Source organism: Atractosteus spatula, unplaced genomic scaffold, assembly GCF_055471065.1.
Source record: "Atractosteus spatula isolate fAtrSpa1 unplaced genomic scaffold, fAtrSpa1.hap1 Scaffold_1, whole genome shotgun sequence".
Lineage (NCBI taxonomy): Eukaryota > Metazoa > Chordata > Actinopteri > Semionotiformes > Lepisosteidae > Atractosteus > Atractosteus spatula.
Genome location: NW_028296652.1, coordinates 438786 through 460435, shown reverse-complemented (window position 1 = coordinate 460435; position 21650 = coordinate 438786). Strand labels below are relative to the sequence as shown.

General features: G+C 37.7%; 1 protein-coding gene across 1 annotated transcript in view; it reads right to left on the bottom strand.

Annotated features, from left to right (window-relative positions):
• The window catches only part of LOC148810263 (uncharacterized), an 87760-nt gene that overhangs the window by 23003 nt on the left and 43107 nt on the right, over positions 1-21650 (bottom strand). Inside the window, exons 10-15 of the mRNA XM_088909131.1 lie at positions 12351-12463; positions 11735-11860; positions 9918-10121; positions 7499-7645; positions 4432-4542; positions 3399-3482 (exon numbers count right to left, since the gene is read on the bottom strand). Of these exons, the coding sequence (XP_088765257.1) occupies positions 3399-3482; positions 4432-4542; positions 7499-7645; positions 9918-10121; positions 11735-11860; positions 12351-12463 (785 nt within the window). The remainder of the gene's footprint in view (positions 1-3398; positions 3483-4431; positions 4543-7498; positions 7646-9917; positions 10122-11734; positions 11861-12350; positions 12464-21650) is intronic.

Here is a 21650-nt window from a genome sequence, read left to right as displayed (position 1 = left end):
ATGGAGGAAGATGAGCAAATGGAGCACGAATAACTTACTAAAATTAACTTTACTGCAGACCACCATATTTTGTACTCTGGGCATCCAGGAGCCATTCCTTTCTGGAATACAAACATTCCGGAATCTCCTGAGAAGTACAGACAGGCCTGATTCACTGCTGCATGTGAAGCTAACCTTTGGGCCAAGTCTCAGACAACAGATTTTGTTATCTCTTACTTGGTAAACACACTAGAAAGAAATATTTAAAACCGAAAAAGAAGCAACACAAGCTGTTCACTTTCTATCTCCAGAAGTATTTTTTTTTTTCAAATAATAGCTAATGAAAAGTCCTAGAATTAGCCCAGCGCTCCTCCGATATGTTTACTGCTTTGGGTGAATATTTAAAACTGACAGAAAAACAAAATCTGAGTTGATTAGTTGTTTTGACTTTTTTTTTGTAAAGTCGGGGCATGACATGGTCACCTTCCAAAATAAAATAATAAAATTATGATAACATTATAAAAAGCACAAAAGTTCGTTCCATAAGCTTTATTGATATTAAGCTTTAGGCAATAATAGAGCAGCAGATTTATGGTGTTTAGGCTTTAAAAACAACTTTTCTAGCCTGTAGGAGGCAAAGAGATCAACAAAGATCGATTGACAGTCAATAAAATAGACAATAAAACTTTTGTTTTTCCTTAGGCGTTCTCTTTAGCCACCTATAAACCTCTCCTGAGTCTCTGAATGCTCAGAATTCACTGAATCACAGCTTGCTTTGCCCCAGGGCAGCCAAATTCACAAAGCTAAATTGAGTCTGTACCAAACACTCCTTACCCCTTTTCTGTACAACTACTACAATAACTATCAGCTTTCTTTTAATTGTTATTGAACACAGTATTAAGGTAAGGCTTAAGGTTCATATAGTTTCGGTTTTACTTTCACAATGATATTTTTAGTGATAGCTATTTTCACATTAGTAAAATTTAGTAGTGATGAAAAATAAGGGGATATCGCAGACATGGTGCTCAGTAGGAGAAAAAAAAACCTTTACTATTTTAAAGGATGGGGCTTTTGTAATAATTTTTTCACTGTACCCTCTTATTGGTCCTGTCTTCCAGAGCCAATTTCCACCTGGAATTTTCTGTCCTTAAATATTTTGTTATATTTCTGCAGCAGAACACAGCAAAGGCCTGGTTCAGGTTTTGAATTGAAATTTCTTTTCTCTCTCACTGTGTCCACTCACGAGACAAAAATATACAGAAAAAAACAGCAAACATTTTTTTTATGTCTTGAAAGATCATTTTTTTTCAATTTTGGGGCCTAAGTGTCTACTAGCATGGATAGAAATTTGGGACAAATTAATCAATTAGAAAAAAATGGAATTAAATTTCTTGTATCACCAGAAAATGTATAAAAATGATTGAAATTCAATAGAAATCTGTAAAAGCTATTGCAGTTGCTATAGAAAGCCTCTAGGCACTGCTGGAGACTTTTTCTGCTGTTAGGCAGTGACAAAAACCCTCTAGAATAGCCTCCAGGTGTGAAAGGAAGACAACTGATAAGAATCTGATTGATTACAACCTGCAGTGTCAATAATTGATAGTTGGATTACAGCCAGAATACAGCCAGAGGCTCCCATCTGGCCACAATGGTGCCGTTCTCCTGTGTAGCTTTGTCCTTAAACTACTCTACTCAGAGGAAGTCCCATCCCCAAGGCCTCCAAATGGCTGAAAATACAATGAATGACAGTGTTTTCAACTAATCAGACCAGCTTTTTTGAGGTGGTCATTTGAAAATTCAGGACCTTTCAGTTTCCTCCAAGCCTGGGGAGGAGTAAATTTAGACTTGGTGGATACAGTATAGTTCTGCTCCTACAGATGTCCCTAACAAGGTAAAAACATGGGATATTACGTTTGTTTTTGCTTTTGCGGTCTTGTTTTGCTGGGTTATCTACAGTATTACTTATCGACCCACTTTGAAAGTTTGCTGAACTGCGCCATCTCAAAAAAAAGTGTTATTGTGATCGATTGCCTTGGTGTATTTTGGTCCTGAACAAGGTTTTGTGAAGCCCCAGTTTTCTATTTTCGTTTGTTATAATATATAAGGTTTTCTGGAAAGATTTTGTTTTTTTTTGGTGAAATATTATGAAATGTGCTCTGTGGGACTTATTGTTTATCACCGGTTTATTATGACGAAGGTTTGTAATGGTGAAAAAAAGCCTTTTCTGGGTTCTGCTTGCATGGTTAGATCCAAAGGATATTAGAGAACACTTGTAAGTTGTTAAACTTTGCTGCTGGTGTTTATCTTCAGTAAATATTGAAGACGCTCAGATCTGCCGGCGGTTCTGCATACCTGCAGGCTCTTAGGAGCTCAATGTCGCAGCATCGATCTAGTGGAGAATAATACCTTGAATAGGCTGATTAAAGATGGGAAAGATCGGATGATCGACACACAGACTGGTGGCCAGACCTCGTTTCCGCAGAGCAGGCCGGAGGCTGACTGCTCCTGCAAATGTTGCTGTCTCCATGGCAACAGCAGCCCAGGCGTATCACTGCCCCTCCCAAACCCAGCCGCAGGGACCTGAAGCCCTGATACCCAAACCCCCTCTGGGATTGTGAACCACATAACCGCGAAAACGGCTAACCTTTTTTCTTCTCTCCTTGACCTAATTAACAAATTACCTAACCTTACTGGTAGTGAAACCTGTTTAACCTAACCTATCAGCTGGTTAAACAGGTAGCCAGTGTCACAGCAGCAGTCGTGTTTGCTATTACTTTCCTTTTAACTACCTTGACAGGGTTCCTATCCCCCAACATGTCTCGCATGGCTCTCAACATGTGGGTGTAAACACCTTGTCTATTTTCCACAGTGGACAGGCTGGTTGTAATTCTGTTCTTCCAGTGATCCCCAGGACCTCTAACCAAGAGAGTGTTCATAACGGGGATAAGTCTAACCATGAGCCCGAATTCACCTATTTAAAGACACTTGCTTGCCAAGATAGGCTCCAGCTCCCCTGAAGCACTGAATTAGAAAATGAATGGACGGGTTAAATGGATAGATGATATACTGTATGTCTGTGGCAGAACATGGAAGTGAGCATATTAGTTTCATCTTACTTGCCACTAAAGCTCATTTCTTGTAGTGCGCTGAGATAACTAATTTGATCATTGGTGAAGGGCGAGTCACTCTCTCACATGGTTTAATTTAGCCTAAGTTTCAGAAACAAAATGCTTCACTGTAATAGTTGGTGTTCTGGTTGTTATCTTACTAGGTACTGTATTTCATTCGTTTGTACCTAGAAAACTTTGAGCAGTACTGTATATGTATCTTTTCCCAGTGGTTTGTCCATATGCTCAGGACTAACAAGTCACCTGAGGAGAGGTAGGCCTCTAGAGAATACAATCCAAATAAATCATTACCTCCTGCATCAGAAGAGAAGAATGAAACACTGGCAAAACAACACTTGAAGAAATTCTCTTTTTGGCTGCTTCTGATAATTGTGTCTGAAAAAGAAAACCATAGTTTTGCTCTTCCTTTATTACAGTTAATGATTTGAACAGCAGACACAATAGTAAACATTCTGTTGCAATTGATCTTTTTCTCTTGTGGCAATATCAGTCCTGAAAAAGAGACTGATAAAACTGATTAATCTGTTTTACTTCAATTGAATTGGGGAAAATATTTTTCTATTTTAATAAGCACTCAATGTTCTATAAATGTTCAATATATGTATAATGTATTCAATATATTCTATGAAGTTCAATAAATGCTTAGTGGTCTGTTTTTATTCTGGATTCGATTCAACAGCATTCCACAAGATCTGAAAGGGAATAATAACTCTTTTACCAGAGGAGACTTGCACACCACATGGTGTTACTTGCACAGTTTATATATTTCCCTTACATTTCATTATACATATCACTACAATCTGTAATGGTTTGTTAATCTTGACTAATTTAAAATATGGGCATGCTTTTATCATTATACTCTCCTATATGGCTTGGTTGGTGTGATTGTGATGCCCTAATTTTGTCCTGTGTGTTTCTGTTGGGATACAGTATCTCCCTGCAGCTGTTGGCAGTTTTTCATGAGCTCATCCATTGACTGCAGTCTGACAGGAAACTCTCAAAAAAAGATGATTGCTTAACAAAAATGTCCTATCATGCAGCACATCAACAGAATTAATGTTTTTTTCCTTCCTGTATATTAGACAGCTGTATTAACTTCCACGTTTCTCTGTTATTCTGATGGACCACATCTCTTGCCAGAACACGATCAATTTGGATTGATTTCTAGTAAAACTGGCCCTCTAGGATTTTATGACAATCTTTTCTTGAAAGAAAATGCAAAATATACTATTCATGCTGGCATTGAACTGTACTGACATATCAACACTATTAAAATTCTTCAAATTTTGAAGTAAGTTGCTGAAAAAAAATCAGGTAAACAAACCTCAAGATGTTTATCAAGTATCTCAACCTCCATCTTTAATTTCTGCGTTTGTGTTTTCAAAAATGGATAATTCTCAATGTCATCCTCTTCATTAAATTGCATGTAACTGTCCTGAAAAAAAAATAGATTGAAAAATTACTCAAGGACCAGAATGGTAGGTAAATGTATTGAGGGAGAGGCTGAAACGTTGAAATAACTGCAATAAAAGATTACTTTTACCACTCGTATTGTACTTGTCAGCAGTCCATGTTCTATCTCGGTGTATGTAATTATCTTCACAATAAATTATATTATTGCAATTTAATTTACCACATAAACTGAAAATACATGTATTCACCTTTTTAAGTACAGCTTCATCAGTTATCCTTTCTTGGTTTTGTGAAGATACAGAGCAGTGACTAAATACTAAAAGTAATCTTCTGGGATATGTCAGTTGTAACAATCAATAACACCTATAATGTTTTTATTTTCTGGAAAATGGGTTATTGCTTTGAAATACAATTTGTTTTACAGCTTTTCCTTTCTGACTCAAGATCTTTGGGTAGCATACAGTATTCAGTGTACAGTTAAGTAAGTCTGTGGGCTGATGTGAATTGTTTTTAACTTTGGCTTAGGGGTGCTCCTTTGATCTTATTTCTGATATCATTTCTTTGTTTGTTTTCAAAAAGCAGCAACAGAAAATACATTGCATCACTACCCTGCTATATTCAAACCAGACCTAAAAATATGGATTGGAGAAGATTTCCTTGTTGGACATTGTTTATTCTGTCAAGTATTTAGAGTTTTATCAACGATAAGTAAAAATAAATCATCTTTGCTCCTGAGACTGTTTATGGCTGTCCATAAGATGGTAGGGGATAGGGAATACATCTTACTGGGTTTTCTTACTTCTTCTGTGGTGTGTTTTTGCTATTATATAACTATCAGGTTTTGCTTTTGTTTTATGCCTTTTTTTGTTTGTTTTCCACAGTCCCTATACTACACACACAGTATACCTACGATTTTATATTGCTACCATCCAGCAAGTATGCAAAGTCTAGTCGTTTCTCCATGGGATGTTTGAAACCCGATCAGATATGCGCCTGGCCAGGTATTTTCAATTTCAATGTTTCCATTCAGTTTTGTCGTTTTTGGATTCAAGAAATAAGCTTATAATACAAAAAGTAAATGATAAACATAAACATTTACTTGTCTGTTGAGTATTTATGGAGTATTTATGAGGCTCAGTACACTAATCCCAGTCAATGTAACTCTTGTAATGCTTGAGTGAAATTTGTGTCGCAACAGACTGATATATATATGGTAAAAAGTGTCTTAACTGCAGCTACTTTCAGTTATTAGTTGTCGAGATGTTTTTAAAGTTGTGACCTTAGTTTCCTCTTCAACAATTAAAATGCATGCTGAATAAGAGACACATCAGGAGACTGACTTGACCAGCTCAAAAGCAGTTCCTCTTGATGAACTCCTTGGTTAAGTGTGATGCACATTTTGGGTCATTGAGTTGCTGCAGGGTGAATTGCCGACCAATGACTTTGGACCATCACCAGTTGCTCCGTAAATAAGGATCAGAGAGGCAGTCATGCGTGTCAAAACTGTGACACTACTGTTCCTCCTCCTTTCACACATGACGTCCTCTGCAGAGGAACATTGCATTTTCTCTATTCCTTTCCATCTTTCCTTTACTTTGTTATAAGGTTTATCTTTGTCCTGTAAATAAGTGTTTCTGCCAGACCTGTTGTGCTTTAAAAAATGAGTTTTTCATCCTGCACTGTAATTGTCCTGTTGATGTTTTTTCTGCACTGAGACACTTTCACCACTGCACTCTATAGAATGCCTATAATCTCTTCGGCTCTTATTTTAGGGTTTTCTTCTGTGCTCTAAAATGTTTTTATCTGTTATCAGCTGCTGTCATCTTTGCTGGATGACCTGGTCTATGTGAATTGTTTACTCCTCAAGTACGTAGTTTCTTTTTCAAGGAATCTCAATATCTAACTCTCTCTGCAACAGCTCTAATTGGATTTTTTGCCTCTCATCTTCAATACATCTTGGTTTATGCCTTCCCATTCAAGAGGCAGACCCCCAAAATAAGCCAGTCAGTCTGAGAGTGAGAGCTGCAGTCTGTAGACAGAGGGAAGGGGCTCTGTGTGGACCAAGTATCCAGTGTGAAATGTAATCTGTGTGACACTGAATTTTGGTTTATTTGATACAAGTAAACGGCTTAGCTGCCCGGCATGTTAGCCCCTTACCTGAAGAAGTTTGTAAGGTGCTCAAAAAGGAGCTACTGTAGACTTTTTTGACATGTGATGGTTTGTGGTGGTTTTTTCTGTCCCTTCACTTCATAATAAAAACATTGTTCCCCAACGAAATTCTCACCTTCCAGATTATTCAATTTTTACCAAGTGATGCAAGATTTCTGAACTTTGTATGTACGTTGATGGACATTAGGAGGCTGTAAACGTTTGTATATCATCTCCAAACTTCACAGCAGTGGATGAAAGAAAACTGACTCATGTTGAATTAGAGTGACGGAATGTTCTAGAGCCTTTATACTCTGCAGAGTTGAGATGGGATTTTTGTTTGCCCCAATATTTTGTTTTGAACTCCAGCACAAGGGAACCATACATTTCTTTAACAATATTAGTATAACCACGGGTGGCACAGTTGTGCAGTGTTTAGTATTGCTAAACGCAACATTATTGCAGAGGCCCTATGTTCATTCCTGACCTGGATGGAGTTTGCATGTTCTCCTTGTGTTCAAGTACAGTAGGTTTCCTCCAGGTACTCTGGTTTCCTCCCACAGTCCAAAGACATGCTGGTGGGTTAATTGGCCTTTGGGAAAATTGGTCGTAGGTGTGAGTGTGTGTGTGTCTGTGATTTACTGGATTCCTATCCAGGGTGTACCCTGCCTTGCATCTGTTGCATGCCGAGATAAGATCCAGTCCCCCCGCAAGCCTGAATTGGAGGAGGTGGCTAGACAATAGATGAATGGAATAGTACAACCCCAAGGTACGATTAAAATATAATATAGGGCCTCATTTAACTTCTGTAGTAAATACAAAGTTAGTACCTTCTCTGGGTAAGTCATGAAAATCAGACTGTAGTCATTAGGATTTTTTTCCAGGTTCCTTAAGAATTGACTGTTGCAAAAGATGTCTTTGACTTCAGCTTCAGCAATAATAAAGGATGACTGTGACATAAACAGAACTGTGTTGGCCTGAAAAACAGTGTAAAAACTCAACAAGGTTAATTTTAACAACTAAATCACTGTGTTTTAAAGACACATCGCAAAAATGTTTACTGAGAATGGAGAGTCACACCATACTGTATGTATTTACATTCTTTCATTTTATATAGTTACAAAAAATGGGGGACAGGATAACAGAGCAATTTAAGAAAATATATTCAAGCCGTAGGTAACAGTTTGAGGCATGCAAGTTTGTATATTTTCCGGCACACTTCTGGCAGAAAAATAATCAAATCAAAGCCAAACTTGACATCCAAATTATTTACAATATAATAACACATAATACTAAACAAAAATGCGTATATAGATCTGTTTTCCAGAAACCTACATCCTATAGACCCAGAAACTCTGAATGTCAGCTCTGTGACCTGCAACACAATAGAACCTAAATATGCCAAAAAGAGACCAAACCTGGGTCCTAAATACAAGAACACAAATCTCCCTTCCTGCATGGATATCCAACAGTGAATGGGAGGCAACCACCCTATTCTAAAAATGCAACTCAGAGAGAATGACTATAGCCTGAGGATTCACAAATTAAGGAAATTAGAATTTCCCAATATCCTCAAATAAACAGGATAGCAAGCTCTCTAAAAACAAAGTTATGATTCATTTACCAGAATTTGGTTTCTAACACTAATCAGAATAAGGTCATCTTGCATGGCACAAGCCTGGAGGAAGAGGAGGATGCTGGTATTCCTTAACTCTGTCTGCTCTTGGTTTCTCTCTTCTCCTTTTCTTTCTTTTCCTTCTCTGTGTTTCTTTATGCTGTGTTCTAGAGCTGATGAAGACTAAATGATTTACCATGAAGTTAATTAACCATAATAAATAATCAGAAGAAACACCCTGTGTCAGAACTCACTGATGCCTCACACAACTGATGTCCAAACTGTAAAGCCTTTCTTAATGAAGCCTTCAACCGCATGATTACATTTCTGGAATCAAGAAATCCTTCCAATTTAGCATGAAGCAACATCTAATATGTGCCTTCACTATTTTGTATTAGTGTGGAATTATAATTAACTCATTTTGTAAGGGTCTTCCAGAAACAATACATAAATAAGAAATAAGAAAAATCTGTTGATTAATTTGGACAAATAAGTATTAGTCTAGTCACAACACTTAACCCAACCCAAGCGTTGATTTATGACAGATTACTGAAAAATTGAAAAAACGTCGAGATTGATGCTTCTTTTAGATTTTCTCATGCTTTCTATAGTGGCTTGGTCAAAGCTTGACTAACTTAGAAGTAACTAAAGAAGGGGTCAGGGCCATGGGTAGGTCAGGTCAATCATTGTTTTATTCACTTTTGTTGTTTATATTGCTTTAATATCTGACATACTGTGATATATAACAATAATAAAAATGTAAATACTATTATCATATTTTATTATATTCTACTTTAGGAGAAAGGGTCTTTAATTATTCAAAGTACAACTGGTACCAGGAGTTGAAAATTCTAAAGCAAAGCATCACTCTGGTTGGATTAAAAACAAATTAAAAACAGCAGGGTTACCTTTTTCATTTTCCACAAGACTTTTAATGAAACCACAAGTGTTTCATATTCCATTACAACAATCAGGATAGCAAAACGTAGTTAAATGTTGTCAAAACCAAAATAGCCACAAGGGACTAAGTAAAAGAATTAGATGCAGATGTTTATGCAGAAAGCATAATATGCTACCACTATCAGCTATATAAATAAATTGAGATTCATAAATTAATATAATTAATGATGTTCAGAAATAATTTTCATTGTCTGCTACCATTGCTACCAAACTTTACCTTAAGTTTTATGTTTCCATATTAATATTTCATATTAAGTAGATTTAAAAGAGGTTCAACAACAGATTAAAAGAAGCCAATGTTTTCGCTAACATCTATGGCACCACAAGTGCCAGAGAAGATTCTTTGAGCAGTGTGATGAATCACACCGTGGCACAGAAAAGCCAGATAAATTCCCAGATATAGAGAATTTGCCTTGTCTGCAAAGAGGTCCCAATCAAAAACAAGCTATGCTCATGAGGACAGCTATAGATCAGATTAAGGATCTTATGCCAGATGCAAGCAGACAGGTATCCTATATGAGAGATGGCAGAAAGTGTCCCACAGAACTGCGTGGGAGTTGGACAGGAAAAAGAGTAACAAGCTTAGAGTAGACCTGAAGTACAGTACAATGCAATAGAAATTAGGACACAATAATGAAGAACAAAAATCAAGGGTTTGGAAATTGAAGTCTTACCTCTGCAAGTACATCTTGAATGTTTTTGCGAGCTAAAGGGTCTGACTCATCGGATCCAGGCATTTCTAATAATTCCTTTCCCCCATCCAGAAATCTGCACGGCGCATACACCAAGATCGTTTTAACAGCGGCAATTTTCATTTTCTGAAGCTCCTGCCCGGATTCATCTTTGCATGTCATTGTTACATGTTCAGCCAACTTCTCCTGGAATTAAATCAATTGAGTGATGATTCTTCTATCCCAGAATGAATAAAGTCAATTTTTAATAAACACACTGGTCGGCAAATCTAAAGGGATAGCATATTTCATTTAACTCACCTGGCAGCCTTATCATTACCCCCAAAAGGATCCTTGTGTTAAACATTAAATATGCACAAATTATGCAGTTAGAACTTAATCTATTGAACATTAGATTTACAACCATTTACCCAGGCCAGACCTCCGTGTGTGCAATTAAGGCAGTTGATAATTTCATTTTTGATGGCATATCCAGATCCATGAGTCTGACATCCTTACTCCTGTTTTCCTTTTCAGAAGGAAGTATAACTATTTCCATGTTCCTTGCATTGCCTTTCTCCAGCTCATTGTATTTCACTCTGGGCAGCCATGTCAGGGTCATATCTTGGGAGTTATCATATCTTGTCAGGGTCATATCTTGGGAGTTATCAGGCCACAAAGCAGTGTTGCATTCAGAATGCATAAGCGTTCTGATGATTCAAACCCCAAATTTCAATCCGTTGTGTTTTGTTTGACCAAAGCTGATCCCACTGCATTTGGCTATTGTGTAGTGGCAGATCATGTTTAGTCCATCTTTCCTATCACTCGGAGGTAAGCAGAGTGGATCCTGAAAAAGTGCTGAAACGCAAAGGCTTGTTGACCGTCAGTAACAGCTGCCTCCATTCCAAGTCATGAGTGGGAAATTCTAGACATTGCTTTCCTACTTCTGTTGCTATTAGTTGGTCACAGAAGGACCTGGAGAATGTGCTGGAGATGGAAAACGCCTGTGTATGACATCTGTGACTGTGACTTCTCTTACAAAAGTCAGGTTCCATAAATCTCTTGCGAAATGAGACCTTGATTAAATGGCATGGAGAGAGACAACTTGAGGTCTCATTCTGCCTTCGGTATTGTTTATTTGAATAAGTTTTGCAAAAAGTGGAGCATCATTTTTGTCCCTAAAGAATTAAATGTATCATTGCAAGTAGCCATATCACTCTGCAACTCACAACTGGCAACCCACTAAAGCTAAGCAGGTGTGAGCCTGGTCAGTACCTGGAAGGGAGACCTCCTGGTAAAAACTAAGGTTGCTGCTGGAAGAGGTGTTAGTGGGGCCAGCAGGGGGCACTCACCCTGTGGTCCATGTGGGTCCTCATGCCCCAGTATGGGGATGGGGACACTATACTGTAAACAGGCTCTGTCCTTCGGATGAGACGTAAAACTGAGGTCCTGACTCTCTGTGGTCATTAAAAATCCCAGGCTGTTTCTCGAAAACAGTAGGGGTGTAACCCTGATATCCTGGCCAAATTTCCCATTGGCCCTTACCAATCATGGCCTCCTAATAATCCCCACCTATGAACTGGCTTCATTACTCTGTTCTCCTCCCCACTGATAGCTGGTGTGTGGTGAGTGTTCTGGTGCACTTTAGCTGCCGTCGCATCATCCAGGTGGGGCTGCACATTGGTGGTGGTGGAGGGGATCTTTGAGTGGAGGGTAAAGCACTTTGAGTGGAGGGTCCATAAAAGCACTATATAAGTGTAAGCTATTATTATTGCATCATCATTTGTATGGTTAACATTAAAAATATCAATTTTATTTACCCGGATAAAAATACGGTCTTCATCCACATCCTTTCCATCTCCAATGTAGTATTTAGTTGTGCCAGTGAAGGTAAGCTCATCTTTTAATATGATGGCTTCTGGTTTGTCAATGTTCCTAATTAACTCCTGAAAAAATGATATAAAAAGTTGTTTTAGAAATATATCTGGACTCTTTAGCCAAACACTATATCAAAACTTTCTTAACTGTAGAAACCAAGAGACTCGAGCCTGAAGTGTCCGTTCGTCAAGACAAGCTTTATTGTATGCATGCAAGGAACCATAATAGTATAATAGTATCTATAGTAGTTCAAAGGGGATATGGCTCTACACAGCTTATATATACTTTTCTCTACACCCTCCCCCTCCTGTCTTTGAGGTAGCTTTCTCAAGAAACTCCAGGACTCAGAAAACACTTAAAACATTATCAGGAGTTTAGTATAAACATTCCGTCCCCATCAGGGAGTTTAGTACAGAAGATGGGAGTTCAGTACAGGAGGGGAGAAGCATCTGTGCTCAAGCAAGCGTGAAGGTTTGTGAATTCAGCAGTAGTTCACAGCTCCTACCACTATATGGGTACAGAGTAACATACAGATTCTGCTAGCAGGCTCCATCATACCATATCAATGATACCATTGTGAGAATGTTTGGTAAGAATCAGGAATCTTTCCTCCAATTCAGACTGTTTTTCTCTTTCTGCCTTTGTATCCTTCATCCCAGCTATTTCTGATCCTACAATTACCAAATGAAAAGAAAAGGTTAGAACAGATTCTTTCCGGTTCAATGTCCAGGGAGCAGAAATGTACAAAAAGGAAAGATCCAGTAACATGACAAATCTACGGTTTACAAGGAATGAAATCATAGGAACAACAATTGACCCATCAATCCACTAATCTGACAGCCATGGATTCCTGGTAAATCATCTCAGCCTGGAGCACAGCCCACCAGGCAGGACTATACTCGAGAAATAGAAGATGACTGAGAAAAAAAAAACAGGTAAGCATCACTATTCATTAAAAGACAGGGATATTTGGGCTAACAAAGCATTCACAGTAGCTTGATAAACACATTGACAAACATACAGTATATGATAAACACAAATGAAATTACTACCTAAAAACAGTGTTTTTTTGGCTGAATCAATGGCTTATTCTGTGTTTTTGAATAAGACAGTAATTGACTCAAGGATTGGAAACTGAAATTAAGGGCTGGTATCACTTGCATTTGTTTGAACACTATGGTGACAGTTCAAACATTTGGTATGGCATGTCAGACCACTATAAAATAAAACTAATTAAAACAATCCTCATTTATGAGGATTAGCATTTTATCTAAAATCTCTTAAAGACTAAAATTTCTAGGGTTTAAAATGTATAGATGACACTGAAACCCCTACAAAATTTAATACCGTGAGCAAAAACATTCCCAACACCATTAGCGTGAACCTGGGACTGCCTTTACTCAGTAGGTATGCTGCAGTAGATATTGTGGTGTCACAGACTCAAGTGCGGAATATGTTTTTTTTACGTTTTCAAATAATCCAATACAGGACTGCACTGCTCTGTAAAACTGCCAGGATGCGCAGTAAATCCTTAAAGTACCACAGCTGCAGACTAATTGGTACAGTATTAAATGTTTATTAACTTATTAGTGCTTTCCTGTATTAATCATGCTGTATAGATACAGTACTAGAGACAAGTTAATTAAATACAATGATTACAGTTGTTTAGGATTAAGGCTTTGAGTAGTGATTTGAATGACTTTGTCATGTACTGTAATTTGCATTGTAGCTTATAGAAGTCTTTTGAATTCCATATTATGAAAAACTCTTTAGATTACTTCTTCGGTTTAAAAGAAAATACTGACTCCATTACAAACTATGATGACATGATGCTTAAATCTTTTTAAAGAAAATGCAATTGTTTCCTAATGTTCCCTTTTAAAAGGCTAAAACGGCAACTCTTGTAGTTATACTGTATTCATATACTGTAAATAAGCATCAGGAATAAAAGGGGTTTATTTCTAACACTTATTACAAAGGAGGAATAAAAAGGTGCGAGGACATTTTTTTAGACTGTGAGCTTTCACATGAAAGTACATAAATAATGGAGATTCATCCCTGCAAAACAGTTTGTGAGTCCTGCTTTTCACTAGTTGCTGGCTAACCACGGAATTGAAATATCTAAATTGGAAAACTGACTTCTACAACCATGTGACTGCAAGCAGTCCAAGTCAGGCCTTAAACTTTTCTCCAAGACACCAGGAAGACAACGCAAGGAAAAGCTTTCTCTCTCTTCTGCAGCTACGGACAAACCCAGTTATTTACCAGTGTGACGTTTAAACTCATCAAAGATGTTTGGACAATGGATCTTTGAGTATTAAATTTCATTATTCATATTAGAATTCTGCAGAACTGACATATTACCCCAAACACGTTTGACATTAAGTTCACGTTAATAAATACATATTCACTTGTGCCTGAGAATATAAATGTGATTTACAGTTGCAGCCGCTCAGAACATGTGTTAATCCTGATTACTGCATTAGCTGTACCGCATGGCATTGCAGCAAGGCAGGATGTTTCACAGGCCAAAGACGATCGATAGGCGGCACCTGTCGTGTGTTAGATGTTAGTGAAAAGATTGCTTCATTTAATGTTTCCCTACATTAATATGGAAAATGAATATGAAATTATGTAATACAATTTTGGTAGTTGAAGATAAAAGCAACAGAAGTATAATGTCTCTGAATGTCATAGGCGATGTTAATAATATTAGTAGTTCAGGTGGGTAGCTGCGGCAGCATGCGTAGGCTGCAAAGGAACAAGTAATAGATTTATTCCATGCTGAAAAAAAGAAAGAGAACACAACGTTTCGGCCATGGAGCCTTCTTCAGGTGTGTCGTGAATATAAACATATTATACCTAATGTACATGCCAGCTACCAGTAGCTGGTAGTGGTAGCTAAAAATAAATTTAAAAAAATAAAGTACACAACAGTATTCCACCTTCTTCATAAACATTTTCTGCATCAAAATCTTTAAGTTACTTACTGTGGTTATTTTGGAATAGTTTTGACGTGCTCGTTCTAACTATCTTAAATGGAAACCGACAGGTGAAGGTTCAAGGGGAGAAGCTGGGAGCACTCCGCCCCTTCCTCTATCATTCAATTTTCTCTTTCCCATTTAAGCCCTAACCCTGCTAACATGCACATCTAGAGTTTTGAATTCCCTCCTCCTCCTCTTTCTGTCGTGTTGCCTCTGCACACAGGTTCCCTCTGGGCGGTCAGTGAAGCTCTACCTCAGGCTGGCGGTGCCAGCTTGACCCCTCCTGGGGAGGTTCTGTCAGCGTGAGTCAAAGGGGACCCCCGGCCTCACTGGCCTCACTCAGCAGCTCTCTCTCTTTCCTAGCGTTAATCCCGCATCAGCAGGGTCCGCTTGTCGGCACACCAGTCTCCATTTGGTGGTTTGAACCAAATCTTTGAGCTGACGTTGCCATTAACTGCGACCGAGAAATACTCCAACCGGCGCGTCGCTCCACCTGTCATGGGAGTGGGAGGGGGGGCGGAGGAGAACAAAGTAATCTAGCCAATTCATAGAGGGGGATTATTAGGAGGCATGGGAAATTTGGCCAGGACGGCGGGGTTACACCCCTACTCTTTCCGAGAAACAGCCTGGGCTTTTTAATGACCACAGAGAGTCAGGACCTCGGTTTTACATCTCATCCGAAGGACAGCGCTTCTTTACAGTATAGTGTCCCCATCACTATTCTGGGGCATTAGGACCCACATGGACCACAGGGTGAGCGCCCCCTGCTGGGCCCACTAACACCTCTTCCAGCAGCAACCTTAGTTTTTCCCAGGAGGTCTCCCATCCAGGTACTGACCAGGCTCACACTTGCTGAGCTTCAGTGGGTTGCCAGTTGTGAGTTGTAGGGTGATATGACTGCTGGCCCTCACTCAGCCGGTCTAACCTAGTGATTCCCCTCCTCTCCAGCTCCCAGTCGTGAGGCAGCGCCTCCAAAGCGACTCTTTCTCTTCCTTCTCAATGCCTCTCAAAGTGATTGCTCCAGTCAGGGGTTCTTTCTCTGTCCCGTTGAGGGATTCGTTCCCAGTCGCGAGGCAGCGCCTCTCGGCGAATCAAGGGGGCATGTTTATGTTTTCATGCCCCGGAGGCTTGGGTTCTCCATGCAGTCCGGGTGCTACTTGTCTCTGCTACACCAACCCCTGCTTCTCCACTTGAAGTTTATGTACTTTATAAAAAGCAAGAATTCTTTAAACTTTTCTATGAATACTTGCTGTCGTTATTGTAGTAAAAAAACTTTGAAGTACGTTTTAAAATGTACTTAATATGGAATCATGTAACTAAAGAAATTTTGGCAGCTGACAATAAAAATAGTTTCTGAATGTCATTAATGCTATTAATTTATGGACCTACTGTAAATATAATATGTTTCTACAGTTGGTAATAGGACCGTATTTTCTTCATACAAATCTGCATCAATTTCTTTGACTTGTTCGCTTGTGGTTATTTTAACTTCATTACCAAGTGACGCTTTGGTACAGTGGTAAAGTACTCACCTGTCAACAAGTCTGATTCCCAGTCAGGGCACAAGTGTTATTTTTAACACAATAAAGACACCTCTAAAAATAAACTAGTAAATGATATGTACACTATATTGACATTTTATTACTTTTAGATATCACAACATGCTAAATATTAAAAATAATATTATGTCATTAATGAGTTACCAAACGTGAATACTGTCAATAGCAGGGAGTAAAAACTGGTTTACAACAAACCTTAAAAGGAAACGGTACACATGTATTTCATGATTGTAATTGTAAAGTAGCATAACAAAGTGGTATTAAAAAGACCACTGAAAGAAAAATGAAAAAAAAATTAGACAAGGCTGAATCTCTCTGAGAATGAAAAACTACAAAAAAGTGGAGAAGAGTGGTAGCTAAAAATAAAAAGAACCAAAATACAGATGCAGCCATTCAAAGTGCGCGTTACAGACACGTACCGGAGGTAATTGGCTACGGCGTCGCACATTGTGACGCAAGATGACGTGCGGTACCGCGGTACGTGATTGGTTGACCGACAGGGGCACTCGTGGTCCGTTGGTCTGTCGTAGAAAGACTTACAGTAAACGTCTTTGCTGTGCCCGTTGTAGATATTGAATTTTACCACTGAAGGGAAATCTTAGTAGCTGAGCATAAAAAGAATAGGAGCATACTGTAACACGTGTGAAGGCCATAAACGATATTAATTTTGGAACATAAACATACAGTATATGGCTGGTCTTGGAACTTTAAAGAAAAAATACACACCAGTATTCCATTTCTCCCTAAACATTTTAAGCATCGAAGTCTTTAACTAAAGAGATACCGGAGTCAACAAGCATACTTTTAGAATTTGATTAAAAGGGAATATAATATGGAATCGCGTATCTAACGAAATTAATAACGATATAATTATATTCATGTACCGCAACACAAGAATAGTACACGCTGTACATTGTCTGTCGATAATGTTTCTGTAGTGCTTTTTCAGCACTCTGCATGTGACTGCGCCGGTGGCGCTGTGGGTTAGGTTCCTGACCCCCATGTCACACGGTCTGTGATCGAATCCCACTGGAACTATGAGGTTTTTTTTTAACAAACATTTCTTTGAAAAAATGAAACGTTTCCCTTGGTCAGAGATTAAATAAAACCTCACTTGCACCAAACAAATTTATATTTCTAAATATCACAACATGATATTTAGACAACAGTCTTTTTAATAACAATGAATAGTCACCTATGCGTTACAAAATAAACATTTATATTGATTTGAATCGCTTTTTGATTTAAATCGTAAACGCGTGTTTAAATATATGTGTTTAAAGGCGATATACTGTAGAAAAGCGCTGATTCTTATGGAATGTGTTCCGCCGGGGATTCAAAAAATTTATTTTTTTTAATCGCGTATCTAAGGAAAATTGCAGTATAACTTTGTTCATGCACATCATTATACAGTATCTCATTTTGTATTTCTATAAAAAAAAATCGTTTGCCCAGCCACTATTGTTGTTATTGTTTTTATCCTGTAAAGCGCTTTGAGGAGCACAGCTTTTTCACCACTTAGATTACTTTTTGACACCATCCTTACACAAAGCAGAAACTGATTGTATTTTCCGATGACATACTGTACAAGTGCAAAGATTACAGATTTTAATCGTCTTTTTTCTGAACCAGGGAAAATCTGATCATGTTTCTCTATAACAATAATTAAAAACTTTATTTTACATATCACCTTTAAAAGTGGCATCTCAAAACAATACAGTAGATGTAAACCACAGATTACAAAGTAAATACCCAGACAAACGCAAACGCGTTTTTAATAAAATGCTTTCATTCATTCAACAGAGAGAGATCGTAAAACCTGGGTGTAACAGCTGTTCCTTTTTCTGATCACTCGCTCTCTGAGATACATGAGAATCCAGGCTTTTTTATCAACGCTTTCTTTTCCGTATACCAGATATTATGGAACCACTTCAGAAGGGTGTCAGCCAGTCAGATTCCAGGAATCGGTACTTTAAAGGAAAAATACACACCGGTATTCCATTTCTCCCTAAACATTTTAAGCATCGAAGTATTTAACTAACGTGAAATAGCGTGTGAAAAAGTGGTAGTTTTAAGCTTTTCTGCTAATATAATATGGAATCGCGTATCTAAAGAATTTAATAACGATATGATTATATTCGTGTACTGCGACAGGGCTGTGTAGGGCTGTTTCGCTTCTCTCTTCATGCGACTGTACCAGGAAGAGGATTTCTTTCTATTCGAAACGTGTATTTTAAAAGTTTAAGAAGTAAAAACCTTACAGCGTACACAGATTTCTAAACTGACAGGATCGTTATCTTTGTCTTATGCATAATAATGTTCACCGCTCTGTCCAGCAAATTAATAATAAACTTTATTTTATATAGTGTTTTAAACGAATAAGTAATTAGATTGCTCATAAACCTAATCACTTGCTTTTTCTTTTTTATTAGGCTCAGATTTCAACTATAGATCGTATTATTAATAACCATAATAACAACCAACCAACAAAAACAACCATATAAACATAATACCAACCAAAAACATAGATAACAACCACAATACAAAATCAAATATATCAAACCATTATACTCTCGCAAATTCCTCCAATTATCATAATCCCGCCCCTTATGCAAAACCAAACCCTCCTCCCATCCCAGTTTATCCTCTTTATCATAAACAAAATCCACCTCAATTTTCAACATAAAGCATTACACAAAATCAATACCTCAACACTCCATACCCAACAACGATAATTCACAAACAGCCAGAACATGTAACTCCACATTCCCAAACAGACCTCATTTCCATAGCCCCGCCCCTTATGCAAAACCAACATCCCTCCCCTGTTCTCTCTCTCCCCTGGCATTTGTAATCGTTTTTATTTTCAAATAAATTTTAGCAAAGTCATGTGTTTTAAAAATCTTAAGATTTTTATATTTATGTCTTTATTTAGTGGTTTCATTAGTGACAAAGGCTAAACTTTCTTGGAAAAATGTCTTTTATGTAAACCATGTTTGCTATTAATTCATTCAGGGCTAAAATATGTTCATTGTCTTCAAATGAAAGAAGGGTTCCTTTGGCCGTGGTCGGGTTGAAATTAGAAGCTTGCCACGCCCGGACTGTTACACCAACGTATTAGCATGTTAAAGCGATTTCATTGAGGAGCCTAGCCTTTCTTAACTAGCACTGTACTTACTGGGTTTTTGAGGGGGGGAGGTGTCTTTCGCTGTGAAACCAGTTTAATTTGTCACAGCCAGCACTCCTGCAGAGAGGGGGGTTGTACTTGCAGTGTATACAGTAGATGGGAAAGCCAGAGCCGACCTCTACGCCGCCCACGTGTTATGCTCTTCCTTAATGTCTAAGCCGGAACACATCATTATATCTCATTTTGTATTTCTTAAAAAAAAAAATCGTTTGCCCAGCCTAACAGTATTGTTGTTATTGTTTATAACCTGTAAAGCGCTTTGAGGAGCCACCTTTAAAGGCACCATATACAATAAAGTTCATTATTATTACTATTGTTAATTTGCTGGACAGAGAGGTGAACATTATTACACAGAAGACAAAGAAAGCGATTTACGTTGCATTGTGCATTGTGCTGCTGTAATACAGTTTTAAATAATTAAAAGTCTAAACAGTATCAGCTTTGTTTATGGGTTTTAAATAAAGGCGATTTAAACGCGATTTAAATCAATATAAATGTTTATATTGTTACACCTAGGTGACTATTCATTGTTATTAAAATGACTTAAATTCGAACATGTTGTGATATTTAGAAATATAAATTTGTTTGGTGCGAGTGAGTTTTTTTTCCCCCAACAACTTTCCAGAGGAGCTATAAATATTTTAAATAAATACACACAGTATTGCTCATAAGGTCTGCTATTTGAGGTCCAGTTATTTAGATGCATACATCTTATTTTATCTGTGAGATACACAGATCATACATAAACAATGCAGTAAAAAAATGTCTCATCAAGTATTTAATCATTAGGTATAACAGTTTCCCTTTAGGCCTCTGAAAACACCACCTTCTACCTTGTGAATACCAGTACCTCCTAATTGTCTAAAGGCTTTATTTAAAAATTTTTAAAAAAAACTGATGTGCTGAAACAGTACAATTAAACACGCTCTGCAGAAAAGGGGATGGTTGTTAGGTCAGCTTCAGTTTTACACGTACAGTACACATTTGATTTCATTAAAATTATGAGGTACCCTGTATCTGCAGGACTCAAGAGGCTCACAGTCATGTCACTTTGCAGTTGATGTCTCCTAGAGGTTTCTAGATTCTTATTGTAAATAAAAGGAACAGCATACAGTGGGACTTTTTCAAAAACGGGGAACAAATTTCAACATCCGACTGCACCGAGCACACAAATATTGGTTCTAGGCTCCTGAATCACCTTTGGTCCCTGGATCATTGCTTTTAACCATTTACACAAGGTTTTTACTGTAAAGCACTTTCACAGCTCAACATAAATGGACCTTCTGGGGCACAGACTTTAAAGGAGCTTTTTAAAAAAAACAGACTTTGCCTTTCCTGTTATAAGCTATTCTTTTAGCATATGACAAGCATGCCCTTATTATGGCGATATCCTCCTAAACATTGGAGAAATAACTCTAGAAGTTCAATTAAAACAGAAATGCTTCAAATCACTTGGGATACAACAAAAAAGTGGTGTATTATAAAGTGTGTTAAAAATGTAGCTAGTTTGTTTTCATACCTTAGATTGTAATAAAACCTCACCATTTAACACCAACAGGTGTTTTCTTGAAGTCTGCTAGCTTCAAAGTTTATGGTTTGGCTTTTGTGTATAACGACAGTGAACTGCATTGGAAATGTAGGAAAGTAAGCATTAATAAGCAGGAAAATTAAACCAAGAAACACCTAAAGTACTGGACTATATTGCAGATAAACTACCGATCTACCTTTTAAGCCTGTACAACCTGCAGAACTCCAGCTTTAACTGATTGGACTCAACAGCCTAAGTTTTAAGGTTATCCTTACAAGTGTGGAAAAGCATGGGCGTAATGTTGCAGCCTTCACTGTTGTTTTAGAAGTTGTTTTTTCCAGCTGTACATGGACATTTCTGTCTTGAGTCTTTCTTAACAATATGGTGTAAACAGTGTCTGGTTTCTACTGTGATCATTATTTCATTACTGAAGTAGCCTTTTGATATTTGCACAGTATTTTTTGTTGCTATGGCTGTTTTCATATTTGTAGTTTTCTTCTGTTAAAACTTAAAATCTCTCGCATTAAATTGGCTACAAATGCAAGAATTCAACCAGATATTCTTACTTGTAAAATGTCTACTGTTGCATTGCAGTTAGTT